Source organism: Scyliorhinus torazame, chromosome 5 (assembly GCF_047496885.1).
Source record: "Scyliorhinus torazame isolate Kashiwa2021f chromosome 5, sScyTor2.1, whole genome shotgun sequence".
Taxonomy (NCBI): Eukaryota; Metazoa; Chordata; class Chondrichthyes; order Carcharhiniformes; family Scyliorhinidae; genus Scyliorhinus; species Scyliorhinus torazame.
Window position 1 is genome coordinate 110,773,834 of NC_092711.1, and position 25,285 is coordinate 110,799,118.

Here is a 25,285-nt window from a genome sequence, read left to right on the forward strand (position 1 = left end):
GCCCTTCTCTCGCTGTCCGAGACCTGGTCCTAGAGCTAACTGGGCTTGCGGAACGGAGCTCCTCTTTCTCTACTGATCGTGAAGATGGTAAATCGGGACCCTAACTATCAACCAAAAGGGCTGGAGTTACTGGCATGATTGGAATCTGGGGAGCAGTGACTGGATATAAATTATTATACTCTGGTGGTTCTGGAATTAGTGCAGACAATGCTACAGGTGCAGTCGGAACTTTTAGTGACATTTTTAAATTATTGAATTGATCATTTTCTGTCAATTCAAGGCCAGCCATTGAACTACGTAGCTCATCTTTTGTTTGACCCGAGCCTTTCCTGTCTCTACTTGCGCGTTTTTTGAATACAGGTCTTGAAAAAGGAATGTGCAATGTTTTTTTTGTTACCCTGTTCACTAATTGGAATTCCCATTTTAAGGGCATTGTCCTGCCAACTTGATAACATGATCTTATCTCTTTCCTCTTGACAATATTGTCTCCATAATCCAATTAATTCTTTAGCTTTCATACTTTGGCTCTTTCTTTTTTTAAAATTATATATATGTATATATTTTTATTTGCTTATTTATAACCATTGGCAATTTTTTTCCCTTGGCAAAACGATTGAAAAGGTTCTAACAGTGTTCTTTTAAAACTTAAAAATGTTTGAAAATTCAAATTGAATTACTGCAACTTGCAAGCTTAGCTCTGATCTCAACTCAAAACTAAATTTACGATTTGCTTAACACAAACTTGTATAACATTTACAACTTAATTAATTCTTTATCTTAACAATTTTTCTTTTAACAAGTTTTTCTTACATTCTCAAAAATGTTGGCAAAGTCAACTGTCATCTCCAGATTTACACTTTTTAAAATGGTGTCAGTGATCTTCTTTAAGTTTCTATTAATTCACAAATAAAATGAGATAAACCTTATTTCAAGTAAGTAAAACTTAAGATTCTGGCAATTTCAATCAATTGCTTTCGAAAATAATAACTTTTATCAAAGAGGTGGAGAAACCCACTGGTTTCCTTTAATTAATTCAAAACGTAACTTTGCTGGAGTTCACTGACTCAAAGGAAAGGTATCCGATTACACTACAGGCTGCTGCTGTTATCTCAAGGCCTGAGTGAGAAGCACTGTCTGTCGTCTTTAACTTTGGCTGCTGCTGTTAACCCTTTGAGAGACTTCTGCAACCCTTTGAGAGACTTCTGCTTCAACCAATATGCAGCATTCCCCACAATCTCAATTAGTCCTCAGAACTGCGCCCTTCGCCACCACAGTCCAAGGGTACAATTTTAGCTTAATCAACTATAGATTTAAAACACTCACACATGGAGTTGAACCATCTGTTTTAGATGTCACATCAACCCATAACCTAACCTTAGCTGAATCAGAACTCACACATGGAGTTGAACCATCTTCAGATTTAAAAACACTTATTTAACTGACCCCTCATCTGCTGAAATCACATCAGTCGTCAACAACACAATTAACCCAAAACTGAACTATCAATTATGATATCCCATCAGTTTAATTTGCTAATCCCCAGACTGACCTTTGATTTCGTCGAGACAATCTTTCCGGACCAACCGCGAGTGGCCAGACTAATCAGACGATAAGAAGAGGGGAAAAAGCAATGCGTGGTGATTTTCCAGCTATACATTGTGGGCCCCTTCTTCCCACTCTCCCTGTTCATAATCAGTCTAATTCTGATTTCGCAGTTGGTCAGAACCGTCTTGAGAAATCCCGGGTTTTCGGCACCAAATGACAAATCCCAAATTTCTTTACCCGTCAGTCTGGCCTCAATAAAAGTCGAGATGGATTTGCAGGTATAGCATTAGTTATTTTATTTGGCTTGCAAGCCTGATTCATCTCAGAGGCATAAGACACATCCAGTCTCCTACACCCCGGAAAGCGAATGAACAAAGAGACAAAGGGATCTCTGCAAATCAATTCAAATGGTATCAAGTTACACATACACGATTCCCATAGGTCATCCTATACCCCTCCTGACCTGGTCAGACATTCTGATTGGTTCACTTCCAATCCCTTCCTCTGGCCCCTATTACCCAGCATCCTTTTCTCCTCCTTTGGTGGACACACCTCTTCCTTTGCTTTGCCATGCGGTCTGAAATCCTTTGTCTGTGAACTCACCAGAATTAGACTGGCCTACCTCTACATTACATTGACTAATATCTCTAAAGTAACTATTTTATATCACATTCGTCAGGGTGTCCTCAACATTGATGCTGAGCCCCATGAAATCTCATGGTGTCGGGTCAAACATGGGCAAGGAAATCTCATGCCGATTACTGCCCTCCTTCAGCCACCGAATCAATACTCCTCCAGGTTGAACATTACTTGGAATAAGCACTGAGGAGGTGGGGGGAGGGATGGGGTGGGCATTCAAGGTACTGTGGGTGGGGGAATGCCCATCACCAAGACTCGCTTGGTACCACCACTGAGCTGTCTGAGTCCTGAAGGAGCTCTCGCTGCCGGACTGGGCATGCGGCAGGTAGTGAGGGAACCAAGAAGGATAAACACACTCAACCTCATCCTCACCAACCTACCGGTCGCTGATTCATCTGTCCATGATTATATTGGGACCACTGCGCATCCTTGTCTATTTTCAGGTTAGCAAACTGTACCTAATGGAGTGTTGCAGGGATCAGTGCCGGGGCCTCAACTATTTCCAACCTATATCAATGATGTGAATGAAAGAACCAATTGTGTTTCTGCCAAACTTGTTGATTCAGGGATAGGTAGGAAGGCAAGTTGTTTAAGGAGGATACAAAGAGTCTGAAAAGGGTCAGATATGTTCAAGTGAGTGGACATTAACTTTAGCAAATGGAGTAAATGTGGGAAAATGTGAGGATGCCCATTTGACAGCAATAGAAAAACCAGAACATTATTTAAATGGAGAGAGTGCAGAATGCTGCTGGACAGAGTGGACTGGGTGTCCTAAAATAATCCCAGAAAGGTAACATGCAGGAACGGCAAGTAATTAGGAAGGCTTTTCTGTAAGGGGGCTGGAATATAAAATATAGCCTCCATTGTCCTGTCCATCACTGTGCTAAACGGGATAGATTCAGGACAGATCTAGATCGAAACTGGGCATTCATGAGGTGCTGTGAGCCACCAGCAGCACAATACTTAAACACAATCTGTAAGCTCATACGCCAGCATATCCCTCACTCTACCATTACCATCAAGCCAAGGGACCAACCCTGGTTCAACATGGAGTGGAGGGAACATGTCAGGAGCAGCACCAGGTTTCCCTGAAACAGATTCCAATCTGGTGACCCTATAACAGGAGACTATAAACGTGTTAAACAGCAGAAGCAGCATGCTCTCAGCAGGGTTAAGCGATCTCACACACAGCGGTTCAGATCAAAGCTGCAGTCCTGCTACATCTCCGTGGTGGTGAATAATTAAACAAATCACAGGAGGAGGAGGCTCCACAAACATCACTGTCCTCAGTGATTGGGAGACAAGCACATCAGCACAAATTGAAATAAGCTGAACTAATTTCAGTGCTGCCTCCATACGGGCTGGTCGACTGCAGTCTTTTCCCAGAGATATGATATGATTCTAGGTGGTCCGCAGAGCAGAAGTTTGTAAGGATCCTTTTTTTGGATGTCCTTGTATCATTTGTACTGACCACCTTCATGTGACTCATCCCAGTGTGAGTGCGTTCATGTTCAATGAGATTCTGTGATCGTTTAAACAGCTTCCCACAGTGAGAACAACTTAACTGCCCCTCAGTCCGAACAACCTGGTGCTTGACCAGATCCCCAGTACAAATGACTGGGTTTTGTGTTTAGTGATCCTGGGTTTGTTACCAATACCTCCCCTGGATGCCAAAGCTCACTCAGACACATTGGAAGTGATGGGGAGCTGGGCCTTGGCTGTGAGAGTAACTGAAGGTGTGAGAACTGAAATAATCCCGAGTTAGAAAGGAGGAAAGGTCACAAGAATGCAGCAGCCAGTAACAGGACACCAATTAATCTCTTCTTATCCTGGTGAAATGAAGGTTTCAATAGTGTGTCTGAAACAATATTAGTTCACTTGACATATATTCAGAAGATTAAACTCCAGTCCAGTTATAGGGATTACTAACATCAGCAAAAACAAACTCCAACAGTCAGAATGAACATGGTTCAGTGCTGGATGTGATTAACAGCAGCAATAACAGCAGAATCCAAACCCTGCAGACATTTATCAACCTGTTGCTGTGTCAGATGAGCTGTCCGAGTAAATCCCTTCTCATACTCAGAGAAGGTGAACGGTCTCTCCCCGGTGTGCGTGTGCTGATGTGTCAGCAGATGGGATGAGCGAGTGAATCCCTTCCCACAGTCAGAGCAGGTGAACGGCCTCTCCCCAGTGTGAACCCGCTGATGTCTCAGCAGAACACTTGTGGTTTTAAAGCTCTTCTCACATTCAGAACATTTGAAAGGTTTCTTATCTGAGTGAACAAGTTGGTGTGATCGGAGGCTGGTTAAATAAATGAATCCCTTTCCACATAAGGAGCAGGTGAATGACCTCTCCCCAGTGTGAACTCGCTGGTGTTTCTGGAGGCCAGATAACTGAGTAAATCCCTTCCCACACACTGTACATCTGAACGGCCTCTCCTCGTTGTGAACCCGCTGGTGTATCAGCAGATCACTTGTGGTTTTATAACTCTTCTCGCATTCAGTACATTTGAAAGGTCTGTTATCACTGTGAACCAATCTGTGAGTAGCGAGGTGGGATGATCGTGTGAATCCTTTCCCACACACAGAGCAGGTGAATGGTCTCTCCCCAGTGTGAGTGCGTTCGTGTTCAATGAGATTCTGTGATCGTTTGAATAGCTTCCCACAGTGAGAGCAACTGAACTGTCTCTCAGTGCGAACAACCTGGTGCTTGACCAGGTCCTCGGAGCTTTTAGAGTTATCACAGTCTGACTGGTTAAACAGCCTCTCATCAATGTGAACTTGCTGATGTGTCAGCAGGTGGGATGACTGAATGAATCCCTTACCACACACAGAGCAGGTGAATGGCCTCTCTCCAGTGTGACTGCGTCGATGCATTTCCAGCAGGGATGGGTAATTGAATCCCTTCCCACAGTCCCCACATTTCCACGGTTTCTCCATTGTGTCTGAGTCCTGGTGTCTCTCCAGACTGGATGATCAATGGAAACCTCGTCCACACACCGAACACGTGTACAGTTTCTCCCCGTTATGAATGATGTGCTGTTTTTTCAGGCTGTGTAACTGGTTAAAGTCGTTCCACAGTCAGTTCACTGGAACACTCTCACTCGGGTGTGTGTTGTGTGGGTCTCGGGGCTTTTCCAGTCACACTGATGTTTCCACAGTCAGTTCACTGGAACACTCTCACTCGGGTGTGTTTTGTGTGGGTCTCGGGGCTTTTCCAGTCACACTGATGTTTCCACATTCAGTTCACTGGAACACTCTCACTCGGGTGTGTGTTGTGTGGGTCTCGGTGCTTTTCCAGTCACACTGATGTTTGAAATTTTTTCCCACTGACAGAACCAACAAACATTTCTCCTTCCACATTCAAGGACCGATGATATTCAGGTCCTGATGAATTAAGTGACTCTGTCAGATCTTGATGTGATGTTTGGTCTGAGTTCCCCATCTGCAAATCAACGTCCTCTTGTACCTTGTAAAAGACATTGACAGTGTCAGTGTTACCATTAGTACAGGATAGAAATTCAGAACAGACAATTCCAGTTTCTATGGGTTTTTTCTCTTGTTTCCCCAATCTTGTGGTCCAATCAAACCTACTTCTCAACTACACCAGAATGTTGTTCCCAGTGTCTATGGGACATTCTGCACCCTGAGGTGGCCGCCAGTGTGGAAGGTCTCAAGTGTTCCGGTAGACACCGCACCCTCCCTCTCCAGGACAACCCAGGGACCGACAAGACCAGAGAACAGGGGCCGACAGCCGGAGTTACCCCCTGCCGATCTACAGGCTGCTGCTTTAACCAGGCCCAAGAGCAGATCCGCTGACTTACCCAGTCCCCTCCACACTGGGCAGTGATTGGGAGTGTGGGGTTGTAGTGCAAACCAAATGGCGAAGCAGTTCCTTCAGGTAACGAGACGGAGACTGCGACCTCTCACTGGATATAAATATGTGGCCCAAAGACTCCTCTGGGCGGCGAATATCCGGTGCAGCCCGAGAGCGGGGCATTGATTTTAAAACGTGTTGTCCCGGTCTGGGGGAAATAAAGACCCGGAGCTGGAATCGCGGGACTTGCAGAGTCTGATTCTGGATTTGAGGCCCTCACCGGGTGTTTAGAAACCCTCCCTCTCCAGATCCGGCTCCATCGTTCCGTCAGAGTTTCCGCATCCTTCCCGCTGCAGAGACGACAAATGAGCGACTCTCCTCGTCGCCATTACTCGCACTGCGCATGCTCCCATACTGGTCACTACTGCACCTGCGCAGCATATTCCTCTGATGTGAATGGGGGACATTCATTACCGCGGGAATGCTGGGTAAATACAGCCCCATCGAAAATCCTAATTAGTGACTCGTGATCTTTTTTGCTGTGATGTGGATTTTGGGGGGCAATGTGCACAGACCCTTCATTATCCATCAGAAAGATGGAGTAGGAATTGGTGGAGAATTTCAAATGCCCTCAAGTTTTCCAACACGACAGCAGAATCCAATAGCTCCAGTCAAATGTAAACTCAAAATGTGGGGTGGCTGAGTGAAGTACTTCGGTGGCACAGCATCAGAGACTCAAGTTCAATTCCAGCCTTGGGAGATGGTTTACACTTTCTCCCCACGTTTCCTCTAGGTTCTCTGGTTTGCTCCCACAATCCAAATATGTGCAGGTTAAGTGGATCGGCTATGCTAAATTGCCACTTAGTGTCCACAGATGTGGGGTGGCACAGTGCGCTAGAGACACGAGTTCAACTCCACCTTATCATCATATCATATCATAGAAGTTACAGTGCAGAAGGCCATTCGGCCCATTGAGTCTGCACCGGCCCTTGGAAAGAACACCTACTTAAGCTCATGCCTCCACCCTATTCCTGTAACCCCACCGAACTGTTTTTGATTCTGCAGTTATTGCTGCTGTTAATCACATCCATGCCGGACCCATGTTCATTCCAATATTTATTTCTGATGTAAATCAGCCCTATTTGGATGCAGTTTGTGCCCTATAGCATTATAGCATCTCATTTATGTATGAATAGACCATCATGTCTGAAAAGCTTGTTTTAAATTTAAATCACTCCAAAACTGTATTACCTGAAGATGAGCAATAAACAAACCACAGTCCAATCCTGCTGCTCTATATTGACAGGAGAAAGTCTGTTCGGTAACTTGAGGATGAGGCTGCATCCAGGATTTTGACCCAGCGACAGTGAATGAACATTAATATATTTCCAAGTCAGGAGTATCTTGGAGGGGAACCTCCAGGTGATGGTGCGTCAATGTATCTGCTGCTCTTGTCTTTCTGGATGGCAGAGGTTATGAGTTTGGAAGGTGCTGCCTAAATGAACCTGGGTGAGTTATCGTGCATCTTGTAGCTGGTACACAATGCTGCTACTGTTCGCCAGTGTAGCGAGATTGAATGTTTGTGGATGGGGTGCCAATCAAATGGGCTTGTTTTTTCTGGATGTTGTCAAGCTTCTTGAATGTTGTTGGAGCTGCACTCATCCAGGCAAGTGGGGAATATTCCATCATGCTCCTGACCTGGGTCTTGCAGATGGTGGACTGGCTTTGCTGAGCCAGGGGTTGAGTTGCGTGCCACAGGATTTCTGGCCTCCAACCTGCTCTGGTAGCCACAATATTTATATGGCTAGTCCAGTTCATTTTCTGGTCAGTGCTAACCCCCAGGATGTTGATTGTGGGAGGTTCAGCGATGATAATGCCATTGAATGTTAAGGGTCAATCATTAGATCCTCTCTTGTTAGAGATGGTCATTGCCTGGCACTTGTGTGGTGTGAAAGTAACTTGCCACTTGTCAGCTCAAGCCTGGCTATTGCCCAGGTCTTGCTGCATTTGGACATGGATTGTGTTATAACCCCAATGGAGGTCCCGGGACAGGCCATACAATTTCCCATGACCTCCCCAGAATAGGAACTGCCCCTTTAAGGGAGCAGGGCTTCCTCTTAACAGGGAGAGCCCCATCTCACATAAAACCCTCGTCTGGGGGCAATCAGGGAAGGAGATTCTTGATAATGAAAATGAAAATTGCTTATTGTCACAAGTCGGCTTCAAAATGAAGTTACTGTGAAAAGCCCCTCGTCGCCATATTCCGGCGCCTGTTTGGGGAGGCTGTTACGGGAATCGAACCGTGCTGCTGGCCTGCCTTGGTCTGCTTTCAAAGCCAGCGATTTAGCCCTGTGTTGGGGATTGAGGAGTTTGGATTTGTATCGTAATAAACCTTATTCATTACTTTCTATCTATCGTCTCTGTGTCCTGCTGTCCGCGAATTCAACAGACTGCGTCAGTGTCTGAGGAGCCGTGAATGGTGCTGAACATTGTTTAGTCACCTGCAAACATCCCCAATTCTTTTTCTTAAAAAAAAATTTAGAGTACCCAATTAATTTTTTCCAATTAATGGGCCATTTTTTGTGGCCAATCCACCTAGCCTGCACATCTTTTGGGTTGTGGGGGCGAAACCCACAGAAAATTTGGGGAGAATGTGCAAACTCCACACAAACAGTGACCCAGGGCCGGGATCGAACTTGGGACCTTGGCACCGTGAGAAGCAGTGTTAACATCCCCAATTCTGAAGTTATGAGGGAAGGCAGGTCATTGATAAAGATGTTGGGCCTAGGACTCTGCCATGAAAAACTCCTGCAGTGATGTCCTGGAACTGAGATAATTGACATTCAACAAACACAACCAACTTCCTTTGTGCAAGTTATGACCAGCGGAGTTTCCCCCGATTCCCATTGACACCAGTTTTGCTCGGATTCCCTGATGCAATACTTGGTTAAATGCTGGCTTGGTTTAAATAACAGTCACTCTCAGATTACCTTTGGAGTTCAGCTCTTTTGACCATGTTTGAACCAAGGCTGTAATGAGATCAGGAGCTAAGTGACCCTGCCAGAACCCAAACTGGCATCAATGATAATCTAATAATAATCTTTATTAGTGTCACAATTAGGCTTACAGTAACACTGCAATGAAGTTATTTCGAAAAGCCCCTAGTCGCCACACTCCGGCACCTGTTCGGGTACACTGCGGGAGAATTCAGAATGTCCAATTCACCTATCAAGCACGTCTTTCGGGACTTCTGGGAGGAAACCGGAGACTCAATGTGCAGACTCCGCACAGACATGACCCAAGAGCACGTTATTGCTGAGCAAGTGCCACTTGATAGCACTGTTGATGGCCCCTCCATCACCTTACTGATGATTGAGAGAAGACTGATGAGGCAGTATTGGGCTGTGTTTGATTTGTCCTGCTCTTTGTATACAGGACATACCTGGGTAATTTTCCACACTGCTGGGTAGTCAGTAATTTACAAAGATTCCCACAGCTTCCTTGCATTTGCACTCCATGTCTACATTAATAAACTGAGGACCCCATTAGCTTTTTTTTGTAAACAGCTTGATCAACAGCTTAATCACCCAACTGTCGACATTTACCACCCTTCACCCCCACCACCGCTGGGACATTTGATTCTACACGGTTTAAAATTGCACCGTTGACGGAGAGGTTTAGAGAGAGAATTTCCCAGTTTCTGGCCTTGGCCCTGACATTGATGGTGGAATAATTTAAATGGGGAATTTTAATTATTGTTGAGCTAGCACATAATACCCTACCAGTCATTTTATTCTAACTTTTTTTTTGTTGTTGTTTGTGAGCAGAGTGCAGATATCTCAGAGGGTTGTAAAACTGGAGATTACAGAGATAGGGAGGGATAAGGCCATGAAGGGATTTGCAAACAAGGTAGAGGATGTGAATTTTAAAATCAATTCTGTCCTACATAAGGAGCCAGTGTAGGTCAGTGAGCACAGGGGTGATGGGTGAACAGGACTACTTGGTGTGAGAAAGCCCACAGTCAGCAGAGTTTGGGATGATCTCATGTTTCCGTGCTGAAATGTGGACAGGAATGTATTGGAATCACCAAGTCTAAAGATAACAGGGGCATGGATGAGGGTTTCAGCAGCAGATGAGCTGGGGTGGAGGGGGAGACAGGTGAGATTATGGAGATTGAAATATCTGGTATTAGTGATTGTGTGGATATGGGGTCAGAAACTCATCTTGGGGTCAAATAGGACCCGGAGATTGTGCAGAGTGCAGTTCAGCCTCAGACAGCTCCCAGGAAGAGGGATGGACTCGGGAGTTAGGGAATGGAATTTCTAATGGTGACTGAAGACAATGGCTTTGGTCTTCCCAAATTTTTAATAGGCGGAAATTTCTGCTCATCCAGCACTGGATGTGGGATAAGCAGTTTGATCATTTAGTAACAGTGGAGGAATGGAGAGGGATGGTGGTGAGGTAGAGCTGGGTGTTGTCAGTGTACATGTGAAAACTAACACGGTGCTTTGGGATGATGTCACCTAGTGGCCGTGTGTAGGTGGGAAATAGGAGGGGCTGAGGACAGATCCTTGGGGACACCGAGTACAAGGACTTTGGAAAGGAAAGGGAGATTGGAGATGGAGCGGTAGGTTGCCAAGACGATGGGGTCAAGGGTTTTGTTTTTAGGTTGGATGATGAGTGATTTAAAAAAAATAAAAAAAAATGTTTTTTATTGGGTTTTTGAATAAAGTATATTTACCGTTATGTACACAAAATAGAATACACACACATATATATATACATGGAGGAGAAGGGAACACGCACAAAAAACAAAACAAACAGCAACAAAAAAACAGTTAGAATAAAATGACTGGTAGGGTATTATGTGCTAGCTCAACAAAAGCAGCTCTGTACAATTGGCAGTATTGTTTTTAGCACATAAGTAGGCATCTGCTTGGGGGGGGGGGGGGTGAAACTGGGTGGGTACATAGACATTTGGGCACCGGGGGAAACAAATACAGAACAATTACAGAGGGCAATACGCGAATGGATCTGGTTTTGGTGCTGTAGCTTGCTTCTCCTGGACGGTTTTCGCTGCCGTCGTCATCTCGCGATCACCTCCACTTCAGCCATTCGTCCCGTCTTTTGCACGGATTTTCCTTGTTCTCTGCTCCTGTAGATGCCAAGTTTGTTCTTGTTTCCCGTGCCCTACTTCCGGCTATCATTCCCCTGCCTCCTCCCACCTCACTGGTTCCCCTCTATTGTTCCCTGTCTCCTCCCTCTTCCACCTCCGCCCCTTCTCCTGTGATTAGCCCTTCTTTCCTCTTAGGTTTAGCTGCTATCCCCCCCCCCCACCACGGTCTATCCCTCTCTCCCCCCGCCTCAGGTACTTTCCGCCCGCCTCGGGTACTTTCCCGTGATTCTTGGCGACCAGTCTATTCTTCTGCTTGTTTGTTGCCACTAACAGGTCCTGGAACAATTAGGCGAATGGCTCCCACGTTCTGTGGAAGCCGTCGTCTGACCCTCGGATGGCGAATTTGATTTTCTCCATTTGCAGAGATTCTGAGAGGTCGGACAGCCAGTCTGCAGCTTTGGGTGGTGCTGCTGACCGCCAGCTGAACAGGATTCTATGGCGGGCGATCAGGGAGGCAAAGGCAAGAGCGTCCGCCCGCCTTCCCATTAATAGATCTGGCTGGTCTGATACCCCCATGACTGCCACATTCGGGCATGGCTCCACCCTCATCCTCATCACTTTGGACATTGCCTCGAAGAAGGCTGTCCAGTACATGGGACATAGAACAGTATAGCACAGAACAGGCCCTTCGGCCCTCTATGTTGTGCCATGCTTTGTCCGAAACCAAGATCAAGCTATCCCACTCCCTGTCATTCTGGTGTGCTCCATGTGCCTATCCAATAGCCGCTTGAAGGTTCCTAAAGTGTCCGACACCACTATCACAGCAGGCAGTCCATTCCACACTCTAACCACTCTCTGAGTAAAGAACCTACCTCAGACATCCCTCCTATATCTCCCACCCTGATTCTTATAGTTATGCCTCCTTGTATCAGCTGCATCCACCCGAGGAAATAGTCTCTGAACGCCCACTCTATCTATCCCCCTCATCATCTTATAAACCTCTATTAAGTCGCCTCTCATCCTCCTTCACTCCAATGAGAAAAGCCCTAGCTCCCTCAACCTTTCCTCATAAGACCTACCCTCCAATCCAGGCAGCATCCTGATAAATCTCCTTTGCTCCCTTTCCAATGCTTCCACATACTTCCTATAATGAGGTGACCAGAACTGCACACAATACTCCAAATATGGTCTCACCAGGGTCCTGTACTGTTGCAGCATAACCCCACGGCTCTTAAACTCCAGCCCCCTGTTAATAAACGCTAACACACTACAGGCCTTCTTCACAGCTCTATCCACTTGAGTGGCAACCCTCAAATTGATTTGATTTATTGTCACATATACCGAAGTACAGTGAAAAGTATTTTTCTGCGGCAGAGGGAACGTACACAGTACGTACAGTAGTAGAACAAAAGAATAATCAACAGAGAACATTGACAAATGGTACAACAACAAACAGTGATTGGTTACAGTGCGGAACAAGGGCCAAACAAAGCAAATACATGAGCAAGAGCAGCATAGGGTGTCATGAATAGTGTTCTTACAGGGAATAGATCAGTCCGAGGGGCAGTCGTTGAGGAGTCTAGTAGCTGTGGGGAAGAAGCTGTTCCTAAGTCTGAATGTGCGAGTCTTCAGACTTCTGTACCTTCTGCCTGATGGAAGGGTCTGGAAGAAGGCAATGTCTGGGTGGGAGGGGTCTCTGGTAATGCTGTCTGCCTTCCTGAGGCAGTGGTATGTGTATACAGAATGAATCTGGGAGTGGCAAGCTTGTGTGATGCGTTGGGCTGAGTTCATCACACTCTGTAGTTTCTTGCGATCTTGGACCAAGCTGTGATGCAGCCGGATAGGATGCTCTCTATCGCACATCTGTAGAAGTTTGTGAGAGTTGATTCAGACATGCCAAATTTCTTTAGCCTCCGTAGGAAGTAGAGACGTTGTTGGGCTTTCTTGACTGTTGCATCAACGTTAGTGGACCAGGACAGACTGTTGGTGATGGTGACCCCAGGAACTTAAAGCTATCGACCATCTCCACTTCAGAGCCATTGATGCAGACGGGAGTGCGTGTCTTGCTATGCTTCCTGAAGTCGATGATCAGTTCCTTGGTCTTTCCAACATTTAGAGGGAGATTGTTTCGGTACACCATGCAACCAACTGATTTATCTCCCTCCTGTAGTCTGATTCATCGTTGTTTGAGATACGGCCCACCACAGTCGTATCATCCGCAAACTTATAGATTGAGTTTGATTTAAATATTGCCACAGTCATGTGTGTATAGGGAGTACAGTAGAGGACTGAGTACACATCCTTGCGGGGCCCCAGTGTTGAGGACTATTGTGGAGGAGGTGCTGTTGCCTATCCTGACAGATTGCAGTCTGTTGGTGAGGAAGTCGAGGATCCAGCTGCACAGGGAGGGGTCAAGTCCAAGATTGCGGAGTTTGGTTATTAGTCTTGTTGGGATAATGGTGTTGAAGGCGGAGCTGTAGTCAATGAACAGCAGTCTTACATAGGTATCCTTGTTGTCGAGGTGTTTGAGTGTTGATTGCAGAGTCAGTGAGATTGCGGTGATAGGCAAACTGCAGTGGATCGAGACCATCTGGGATGCTGGCAGTGATCCATCTCATGACCAGCCAAAGCATTCCATGATGACAGACGTTAAGTCGCTTTTTTAGTACTGGTATTATGGTGGTCTTCTTGAAGGAGGTAGTACCCCGCAAGTCTGGGGCAAGACCAGAACATGTGGGCGTGGTTGGCCAGGCCTCCTTGGCACCATTCCCACCTATCCTCCACCTCCAGGAAGACCCTACTCATTCGAGTTCTTGTTAAGTGGGCTCTATGTACCACTTTTAGTTGCGTCAGGCTGAGCCTTGCGCACGTGGAGGTGGAGTTGACCCCATGCAGTGCTTTGCTCCAGAGTCCCCACCCTATCTCGATCCCCAGGTCCTCCTCCCATTTCCTTCTTGTTGCGTCCAATACGGTGTCGGCCCTTTCTATCAATCGGTCATACATGTCGCTACAGTTGCCTTTATCTAGGATGCTTGCGTCCAGTAACTCTTCCAGTAATGTCTGTCGTGGCGGTTGTGGATACGTCCTTGTCTCCTTTCGTAGGAAGTTTTTGAGTTGCAGGTACCTTAGCTCGCATCCCCCTGGCTAGCTGGAATTTCTCTGTCAGTTCGTCCATTGTTGCGATCCTGCCGTCCGTGTATAGGTCCCTGACTGTCAGTGTCCCTCCGTCCTGTCCCCACTTTTTAAAGGTGGCGTCAGTCAGCGCTGGTGCAAACCTGTGGTTGTTGCAGATGGGAGCTTTGTCCGACATTTTGGTCAGGCCAAATTGTGGCCGTAGTTGGTTTCAGGACTGGATGGTGGCTATCACCACCGGGCTGCTGTCGTGTTTTTTGGGTGGGTTGGGAGTGCCGCCGTGGCGAGGGCCCAGACGGAGGTCCCCTTGCAGGAGGCCTCTTCCGCGCGCACCCACTCGGCTTCTGGCTCCTTGATTCATCCGCTTATCCCTTCAGCGTTGTCGGCCAGTGGTAGAATTGTATGTTTGGGAGGGGTAGGCCCCCCCCCCCCCCCGGATTTTGTTTTTTTAGGACCTTCTTTGGGATCCTAGCATTCGCCCCCCAACTCCCCCCCCCCCCCCCCCCCCCCCCCCCCCCCATATGAACACCATGATTAGTTTGTCTAGTGCTTTGAAAAAGGCCTTAGGGATGTAGATCGGGATGGATCTAAATAGGAAGACGTATCTGGGCAGCAAGTTCCCGCCTGTATGTTTAAAATCAGCTCAGAAAGGACAATCTCACCTCATCGAATTATCAAATTAACAGTGCAGAAGGAGGCCATTTGGCCCATCAGGTCTGCACCGGCCCTCGGAAAGAGCATCCTACTTAAGCCCACACCTCCACCCTATCCCCGTAACCCAGTAACCCCACCTAGCTTTTTTGGACACCAAGGGCAATTTAGCATGGCCAGTCCACCTAACCTGCACATCTTTGGACTGTGGGAGGAAACCAGAGCACCCGGAGGAAACACACGCAGACACGGGGAGAACTTACAGACTCCGCACAGACAGTGACCCAAGCCGGGAATCGAACCCTGTCCCTGGTGCTGTGAATCAACAGTGCTAACCACTGTGCTACCGTGCCGCCATTGCATCCAAGCTCCCGGATTGTCTGTCTTCTCTCCGGGTAAGATTCTGTTTGTTTCTTGTATTTCACTGTGACAGGGCAGAGACCTGATTGAAGGGATTCCAACATGGGAGTTCTGGGAAAGATGGGCAAAGATTTGGGAGGCGACAACATGGTCGAATAGTTTGGAGTGGAGAGGGATGGGGCAGTAATTTGTTTAGGATGGCAGGGTCAAGGACCTGTTTTATTGAGGGGGTGATGATGGCAGATTTGAAGGACAGAGGGACAGTACCTGAAGAGAGAGAATGTTGACAATATCCATGGACATAGGGGAGTTGGCTGATCAGTAGCTGAGTGGGAATAGGCTCGATGGAGCAGGAGCTGGATTTCATGGACAAGATGAGCTCTGAGAGGGCATGAGGGGAGATGGGAGAGAAACTAGAGAAAGATGTGGGTTCAGGGCTCGGGAAAGGATGACATTTAGAGACAGTTTGGTCTGGTGGGCTCGTGGAAGGGAGGGAAGCAGCAGAGGCAGCTGATCGGATTTACTCAATCTCAGTCACAAAGAAGCTCCACAAGCTCCTCACACGTCTTGTTGAGGTGAGTACGGAAGAGACAGGGAAGAGCAAGAGTACTTCAAAAGGAACTAATTTGTGTCAGAGATATTTTAAAAATTTCAGCACACTGCGTATTTAACACAAATCTAATTTATTTGACTGTTAGCCAGAATATTGGCCCCTGTAAATGGGCTGGAGTTTGTTATCAGCAGAAAGAGACCCAAATGAACATGGTTCAGTCCTGAATGGGTAACAGCAAAATCCAATCACTGTGGTTACTTGTGGCCTCGTTGGTGTCTCAGGAGGTGGGATGAAGTGGTGAATCCTTTCCCACACTCGGAGCAGTGCGAACGGTCACTCGTCAGTGTGAACACGTTGATGGCGCATCAGATCTCCAGACCTTTTATAGCACTTTCTGCAATCTGAACATTGAAAAGGTCTCTCATCAGTGTGAACTCGTTGATGTCCTCAGCAGGTGGATGAAGTGGTGAATCCCTTCCCACACTTGGAGCAGGTGAATGGCCTCTCCCCAGTGTGAATTCGCTGGTGACTCAGCAGGTGGGATGACTCAGTGAATCCCTTCCCACATTTGGAGCAGGTGAATGGTCTCTCCCCAGTGTGAACTCGCTGGTGTGTGGACAGATTAGATGACTCAGTGAACCCCTTCCCACACTCGGAGCAGTGTGAACGGTCTCTCCCCAGTGTGAATTCGCTGATGTACAGTGAGGTTAGATGATCGTCTGAACCCAGTCCCGCAGTGAGAGCATCTGAACGGTTTCTCATCAGTGTGAACACGTTGATGGCGTATCAGATCCCCAGAACCTTTGAAGCACTTCCCGCAGTCTGGACATTGAAACGGTCTCTCCCCAGTGTGAACTAGCTGGTGTCTCAGGAGTAGGGATGACTGAGTGAATCCTTTCCCACACTCTGAGCAGGTGAATGGCCTCTCCCCAGTGTGAATTCGCTGATGTGCAGTGAGGTGAGATGACTTTTTGAACTCAGTCCCACAGTAAGAGCACCTAAATGGTCTCTCCCCAGTGTGAATTCGCTGGTGGCTAAGCAGGTCGGATGACTGAGTGAATCCCTTCCCACACTTGAGCAGGTGAATGGTCTCTCCCCAGTGTGACTGCGTCGATGAGTTTCCAGCTGGGATGGGGAAGTGATCCTTTCCCACAGTCCGCACATTTCCACGGTTTCTCCTCAGTGTGACTGCATTTGTGGCTTGTGAGGCCTGATGATAGAGCGAATCCTCGTCCACACACACACACACACAAATCATGTACGGTTTCTCCCCCACTGTGAACGATGCTTTTTCCTTCCATGTTGAATGATATTCCGATGATATTCAGGATGTGATAAATAGAGATCTCTGTCAGATCCTGATGTGATGCTTGGTTTGAGTTTCCGAACTTTGAAACCTCCCCTTCGAACACCCTGTGAAACTGATTTAAAAACAGAAAATAGGGAGTGAGAGAGAACCCACAAGACCACAAGGCAGGTTGTGAAATTGAGCTGACTAAATCTGCTCACTTGTGGGGTCGGCACTGGGAAAAAATGACCATGAAAAACTGTTGGATTGTCATAAAAACCCAATTGGCCTCTTTTGGAGGAGAGAGAAAGAGGCGAAGAGGGATTTTGTATATCCAGAAGACATATTAAGAGAGTAGTTGGCAAAGCATATTCGACCTTGAGCTTCATAAATAGAAATATTGACACTGACACTATGCTTTTGGTGGCACGGTGATTAGCACTGCTACCTCACAGCGCCAGGGACCCGGGTTCAATTCCGGCCTTGGTGACTGTGTGTGTGGAGTTTGCACTTTCTCCCCGTGTCTGCGTGGGTTTCCACCTGGTGCTCAGGTTTCTCCAATACAAAGAAGGGAAAGTTAGGTGGAATTGGTCTTGATAAATTGCCCGGGTAGTGTCCAGGGATGTGCAGGTTAGGTGGGGCTATGGGGTTACAAGGAGAGGGTCGGGGGGGGGGGGGGGGGGGGGGGGGGGGCGGCCTAGGCAGGGTGTCCTTCAGAGAATCGGTGCAGACTCGATGGGCCAAATGGCCTCCTTCTGCTCTGTAGGAATTCTATGGTTCTAATTCTATTCTATGAATCTTTATAAAGCTCTGGTCACCACTCTTCAGGAAGGATGTGAAGGTTCTTGAGAAGGTGCAGAGGTGATTTACCAGAATGGTTCCAGCAAAGGAGGTTGAGGGGAGATTTGTGTTCAGGTACACAAGATTACGCCAGGTTCCATTGGGTGGACAAAGAAACTCTGTTTCCATTCACTGATCGTACAAGCACTAGGGAGACAGATTTAAAGTTTTGGGTAAAACCTGGATTGATCTATAAAAGATCCTGAGGGTACTTGACAGGGTGGATGTGGAGAGAATGTTTCCTCTTGTGGGAGAAGCGAGAATGAGAGCAAAATAAGGAGTCACCCATTTAAGATGGAGATGATGATTTTTTATTCTCTTGAGGGTTGTAAGATTTTGGAACTCACGTCCTTAAAAGGCAGTGGAAGCAGAGTCCTTGAATATTTTTAGGCAGAGCTGGATAGATTCTTGATGAGCAAGGGGGTGAAAGGTCATCAGGGGTAGGCAGGAATGTGGAGTTGAGGTTCGAATGAGATCAGCCGCAATCTTATTGAATGCTGATCAGGCTCGAGGGGCCGAGTGGCCTGTTCCTAGTTTGTATGTAAAAGGTACAGGAGATATGAGGTGACATGAGATATGTTTTCACACAGCGAGCGGCAATGACCTGAAACTTGCTGCCTATGAGGGAGTTTGAAAATAGATCCATGAATCATTTGATTTCCAAAGGAAATTGGATAGACACCTGAGGGAAATAAACCTGCGAAGATACAGGGAGCAGGAGAATGGGACTGACTGGATTGCTCCAGAGAGCTGGCATGGATTCACTGGGCCGAATGCCATTCTCTGTACCATCATGTCTCTGACTCTTTTGTGTAATCTAGTTTTGTAATTTAACCCCGGGGGGGACAGATATCGTTCAGGTAAATCTGTGCTACACTCCCTCCGAGGCCATTCTATCCTTCCTCGGGTTTGTTGCCCAGAACTGAACACAGTTCTCCAGGTTTGGTCTACCAGGGTTTGTGAATCTTGGGGCTTTTCCAGTCACACTGAGACCTGAAATCTTCCCTCACAGACAGAACAGACAAACCTTTTACCTTCCACACCCAGATGCTGTTGATATTCAGGTTCTGATGAATCGAGTGACTCTGTCAGATCGCGATGTGATGTTTGGTTTGCGTTTCCCGTCTGTTAAACCTCCACTTCCAGTATCCTGTAAATTTACAGAAATCTCACTGTTGGTTTGGGATAGAAATTCACAACATTCTCTCCTCACCAACTTTGATTAAATGTATTCCTGGAGGTTTGGTCACATGACCTGCCGCCATCCTCCAGCCATTAATCGGTCAACACATCCATTCTTGTGACACACTGCCTTCTCGCCAATTGGGAAGCAAAAGGATTTGCTACCTTACAGGACAGTGATTGTCAGCCAAATAACCTTTACCCCATCTTCAATATTTTTATATCCACTGAAGAGAAATGTTCAAAGAAAATTACATTAAAATCTTCTTTACTGTCGTGATTTCCCAGACACAATTCTCACCAAGACAGAAGGTTAAATTTGAATTCATTTAAAGTCTATTGAAGACCCTGAAACAATTGTTGGTTGTTGCAAAGTCCCACCTGATGCACTCATGTCCTTCAGTGAAGGAAATCTTCTATCCTTACCTGGTCTGGCCTACATGTGACTCCAGATCCACAGTCAGCTGGTTGACTCTCTGAGATGCTCTCTGAGATACACTCAGTTCAAGGGCAATTAGGGATGGGCAGTGAATGCTGGCCCAGCCAGCGACACCCACATCCCGTGAATGAATAGAAAAGAAAATCTGCCGTCCTTGCCTGGTCTGGCCGACACGATTCCAAACCACAGTAATGTGGTTGACTCTTTAAATGCCCTCCGAGATGGCCGAGCAAGCCACTCTGTTTAAGGGATATTAGGGATGGGCAATAAACGTTGGCCCAGCCAGTGACTCCCACAAATCAATAAAATAAAATCCTGGAGACTCCAGTCAGTCAATCCGGGAGAGTTGGCATCCGGTCCAGGCTCGCAGCGCATGCCCCCTGCGGCTCCTTGTCCTCTGTAAAGATGGCGGCCGGTAACCCGGGCCTGTCACCGCTCAGCTCTCACTCTGTTCGGTGCTGTTTAAGTCGGGACCGTTAACATTTTCCTCGGGAGTTGAAGCCTCCACGGGGTATTTATGAACCCTCCCGGCTCACCCCGCAGCTTCTATCGCTCCCAGGCCACCCACGGCTCCAATCCTGGAAGTCGCTCGATTGTTTCTTTCCCGCTCCTTGCAACGTCAGTGTCAACCTGAACTGTGCATGCGCCGGTCACAGCCCCGAACGCCGCATGCTCCAGTCACAGCCGGACTCTGTGCATGTGCGAGAAGCTTCTGTCATGTGGATAGAGCACATTCTCAGCTGCAACGCATATTGGGTAATAAACCCACTATTGAAATGGATATGTTTGATTTAAATTATGCTTTGCGAACTGATTACGATTAGTAACATTGGGCCAAGGCAACACCCACATCCCAAGAACAAATAAAGGAAAGTTGGCAGTTAGAAAGGCAAATGCAATGTTCGCATTCATTTCAAGAGAGCTACAATACAAGATGAATGGGGATGAGAAACATATCAGCCATGATCGAATGGCAGAGCAACCTCGAAGGCTCGATGGGCTGAATGGCCTAATTCTGCTTCTCTATCTTTTTTTTTTAAATGAGGGGATCTCATCGAAACATTTGTAAAAAAATTGTTGGAATCCATCCCAGACCTGGATATAGATCAATTGATTCTTGGAGGAGACTTCAATTGTGTTCTGGATCCTAAATGGACTGGTCCAAGCTGATTCAACCACAACAAAAACATGAGAAAGGAATGAAACCGGACGGACCACCCGGCATCGACCCAGGCACCAGAAACGACAACGGCAAACCCAGCAACTGTTCCCATCAGTAGATTGTAAAAGAATTACGGGACACAGATTTAAGATTGTGACCAAGATCTACAGGGGAGATAGGAGGTAGACATTTTATTCAGTGAGTTATAATGATGTGGAATTCAATGCTTACCCACAAAGGTCGATGATCTCCAGTTCCTGGTAACTCGAACAGTGGTGTTAGAATTTGATGTGAGGATTGGTTGTGAGTTTTCTGTCTGTGAACCCCTTTCTAAGCCCCTGTGAAAGAAGTTTACAAAGGCACCACTGTCAGTCCAGAAATTAAATTCAGGAAAGATAAACATTTCGCCTGGCTTGAATTTGCTGTGTGTAAATCCTCCCCTACTAATCATCTGTAAAAGGAGTTTCCAAAATTAATCACCGTAAGGCCAGGATAGAAATTCACAACATTCTTCCCTTCTGCTTATGGATCCAGGATGACCCCTCATGCCCCCGCTGCACACTGACCCTCTTGTCATCAGCAGTCCCCTGATTTGAGGGTGACGTCTACTCAGGGTTGTGAATTTCTTCCCTGGGTCTTCATGTGGCTGAACAGAGTCACTGAGCTTTGGACACATGGGGCAGGATGTCCAATAAGACAGTGAAATCCGGAGAGCAGGATTGGCTTCCTTTCCTTTCCATCTCTGCCACCGCTTTGCATCATCAATAAGACATTGGGATTCAAAGACTAATCCAGTTTGATGGACAAGTTGTCTCATTCTGAATAATGGGGAACAAGCTCCTCCCACTCATTGAAACATCGCCCCCCGACAAAGATGACAAAACGCGCATGCGCCCTGATGCACATCCAATAAAAATGGCGGCCGTTAACCCGAGCCGAACATGAGGAGCTCATAGATTTCATAGAATTTACAGTACAGAAGGAGGCCATTTGGCCCATCGAGTCTGCACCGGCTCTTGGAAAGAGCACCCTACCAGAACCCCACATCTCCACCCTATCCCCATAACCCAGTAACCCCACCCAACACTAAGGGCAATTTTATATGCTAAGGGGCAATTTCGCATGGCCAATCCACCTAACCTGCACATCTTTGGACTGTGGGAGGAAACCGGAGTACCCAGAGGAAACCCACACAGCCCATAACAGCCTCCCCGAACAGGCGCCGGAATGTGGCGACTAGGGGCTTTTCACAGTAACTTCATTTGAAGCATACTTGTGACAATAAGCGATTTTCATTTCATTTGATTTTTCATTTCACACAGACACAGGGAGAACGTGCAGACTCCACACAGACAGTGATCCAAGCCGGGAATCGAACCTGGGACCCTGGAGCTGTGAAGCAATTGTGCTAATCACTGTGCTACCGTGCTGCAGCCCCGCTCGGTACAAACTGGGTCCTGTAAAGTTTTCCGAGGTTTGCGGCTTACAAGAGCTTTACACAACATTTCCGGCCACCCCCGTGATCTCTCGCTTCCTCCATATTGTTTATTGCCTCTTACCAATTTTGGATCCGAAGAATCACCTGAGGAAGGAGCAGTGCTCCGAAAGCTAGTGTTTGAAACAAACCTGTTACTTTAACCTGGTGTTGTAAGACGTCTTACCGGTATCTGAAGAAGACGCCCTTATGCTTCACACTTACCCATACTGCGCATGCTTCAATCACAGCGGACCCCATCCCTCATTGACTCCAATTGGTTGGAGGACCAGTGGCCCTCACTCGGTCCTCCAGACCCGCCCCGCTTCTTCCTACTGGTCAGGAGCTGCCGACAATCACCCGGGTATTGTGACGGTTACAGATGGTGAGAGCGGCCACAGGCTCAGGCTGACTCGCTGATTGCCCAATAATAACAGTGAGAGTCTCAGTGAGACAATTAGACAATAATAGTGGAGATGGGGCCCAGAGGAGAAACAGCAAAGGATTCACTCACTTTGAGAGTAACAAACACAGTGTCTGTTCCCATAATAAGAGTCAGGCTGCAGTGTGTGAGTGAACACATCATTGGACCCAATGTAGAATCATAGAATCCCCTCAGTGCAGAAGGAGGCCATTCGGCCCATCGAATCTGCAGCAACCCTCTGAAAGAGCATCCTACCTTGATGGATTCCCCACCCAATCCCCGCAATCCCTCCCAGTGACAATTTAACACAGCCAATCCATCAAACCTGCACATCTGTGGACTGTGGGAGGGAACCAGAGCACCTGGAGGAAATCTACGCAGACACAGGAAGAATGTACAAACTCCACACAGACAGTGATCCAAGGTCAGAATTAATCATAGAATTTACAGTGCAGAAGGAGACCATTCGGCCCATCGAGTCTGTACCTGTGTTACCTGATCTGGCCAACTCACTGAAATGTGGTTAATTCTGAATTGCCCAGCAAGCCACTCAGTTTAAGGACAATTAGGAATGGGCAACCCAGCTGGTTTGCCCGTGACACTCACATCCCATAAAGAATAGAGAAAATCAAAGGGCTGTTTCCAGCGCCGGTTTCAAAGGAATCAGTACTGGGCCCTTCACTCCTGGTTAAATTGATTTGAAAGTAAATGTAGGAACACGTGGAAGAAGTTTACCTGTGACACAAAAATAATTGAACACTTGATAGTGAGGAAAAAGCTGTAGGGAAAACAAGGCAAAGGATTACATGATAAATGGCAGGACAAGACTAGTTAGGCCAGAGCTAGATTCCTGTAGAGGAAGATTGCACCAGAGAGAGTATAGAGGGGATTTAAGAACATCAGCCAGAAATTGACAATGTTTGCTCAGAGGAAAGTTTGGGTAAACTGGGGCTGTTTTCTTTGGAACAGAAAAGACTGAGGGGAGACCAAAATGAAATTTTGAAAAGCAGCCTGGCTGGCTGAGTCGGTAGAGCATGGGAGTCTTAATCCCAGGGCCGTGGGTTAGACCCACGTTGGGCGCTTCAGCTTCTTTAATCTGAGAACATTGAGCTGAACTGTTTTATGGGTGGCACGGTAGCACAGTGGTTAGCACTGTTGCTTCACAGCACCAGGGTCCCAGTGTTCAAATCCCACTTGGGACACTGTACAGAAAATGCATGTTCTCCCAGTGTCTGTATGGGTTTCCTCCCACATGTCCCGAAAGACGTGCTTGTTAGGCGAAATGGACATTCCAAATTCTCCCTCTGTGTACCCGAATAGGTGCCGGAGTGTGGCTACTAGGGTATTTTCACAGTAACTTCATTGCAGTGTTAATGTAATCCTACTTCTGACAATAATAAAGATTATTCTAAATATATAAAATTCTGGGGATCATGGTGGCACAGTGCTTGTGTGCTTGCGTGCTGGGGACCCGGGTTCGATTCTGGCCCCAGGTCACTGTCTGTAATGAGTTTGCACATTCTCCCATTGTCTGCGTGGGTTTCACTCCCACAACCCAAATATGTGCCGGGTAGGTCGATTGGCCAAATTAAATTGCCCCTTAATTAGAAAAATATATAAATTAATATTTTTTTTAAAGTCTGAGGGATCTAAATAGATTGGATAGGAAGGTCCAATTCCCTTTGGTTGAGGGATACTTATAAAAGGGGGCAGAGTTTTAAGGAAGGACTAGGAGGTTCAGAGGGTGGTGAGGATCTGTGACATGCTGCCTGAAATGATGGCAGAAACCCTCATAACATTTAAAAAGTAATTAGATAGACATCTGAATTGATGTAACTTAAAAAGCTACAGGCCACAATCTGGAAATTGGGTTTAGGCTGAATACCTACTTTGTAGCCACGATGAGCTGAATGAAATGCAACAGGAACAACAAACTTTAATAAAATCCGGGATAGTAACTCTCACTACTAACAAGGTCAGCAGTTTGCCCAGTTTAGCTGCCAAGTATGCTAATGTGGTAATTTTAAAATTTACCTGCATACATAAGAGTACAACAGCAAATTATTTAACTTCTCCAATGTGATCGGTGTAATTAGTCTCAAATTTAACCCGGAATGGTCATTTAAATTTTCCCAGTCACTCTGATATCTGAAATCCTTATCCACGGACAGAACAGAGAAACCATTTTACCTCCCAATGATATTCAGGTCCTGTTGAATCGAGTAACTCTGTCAGATGATGATGTGATGTTTGGATTGAAGTTCCCGTTAGTAAATCCGCCTCTTTCGAAAGGAATTTCACTCTCAGTCCAGGAGAGAAATTCACAAGATTCTCCCTTCCTGCTTCCGTGTCCTGGACGGCCGCGCATGCGCCCTGCTGCACCTGAGAACGACGCGGCCGCGCAGGCGCCCTTCGGCATATCGCCCCCGAATCAGATGACAGGGACCGATCAGAGAGAAAAACACCGATGCGGCCGCCCCATTCCGTACAGACACCTGATCTGTATCAAAAGTGCCGGAACCAATTTATCAGCCTGAGGAACGTGATGGAATAATGGCGGATAAGGCTACCCGGAATGCCCGGCGCGTATGAATGTTGTCTTCGTCACAGGAGCCAGAACGCGCAGGCGTCAGAATGTCCCGTCCCCGGAAGTCGCTCCCC

General features: G+C 46.9%; 1 protein-coding gene across 4 annotated transcripts; it reads right to left on the bottom strand.

The window, feature by feature from the left end:
- Window positions 1-1,816: 1,816 nt before the first annotated feature.
- LOC140421655 (uncharacterized) lies at window positions 1,817-25,280 on the bottom strand. 4 transcript variants are annotated; one of them, XM_072506460.1, is made up of 4 exons: window positions 24,815-25,276; window positions 20,958-21,064; window positions 18,978-19,093; window positions 1,817-5,655 (listed from the first exon to the last, which is right to left on the bottom strand). In XM_072506460.1, exon 4 carries the CDS (start codon window positions 5,124-5,126, stop codon window positions 4,155-4,157), a length of 972 nt encoding a protein of 323 aa, XP_072362561.1. In that variant the 5' UTR covers window positions 5,127-5,655; window positions 18,978-19,093; window positions 20,958-21,064; window positions 24,815-25,276; the 3' UTR covers window positions 1,817-4,154. The 4 variants fall into 4 exon arrangements, 3 of the variants coding, with proteins under 3 accessions (XP_072362561.1, XP_072362562.1, XP_072362563.1); XR_011946969.1 differs by lacking the exon at window positions 1,817-5,655 and adding an exon at window positions 17,092-17,236 and having other exon boundaries at window positions 24,815-25,280; XM_072506461.1 differs by lacking the exons at window positions 18,978-19,093; window positions 20,958-21,064; window positions 24,815-25,276 and adding an exon at window positions 6,284-6,368.
- Window positions 25,281-25,285: the final 5 nt, after the last annotated feature.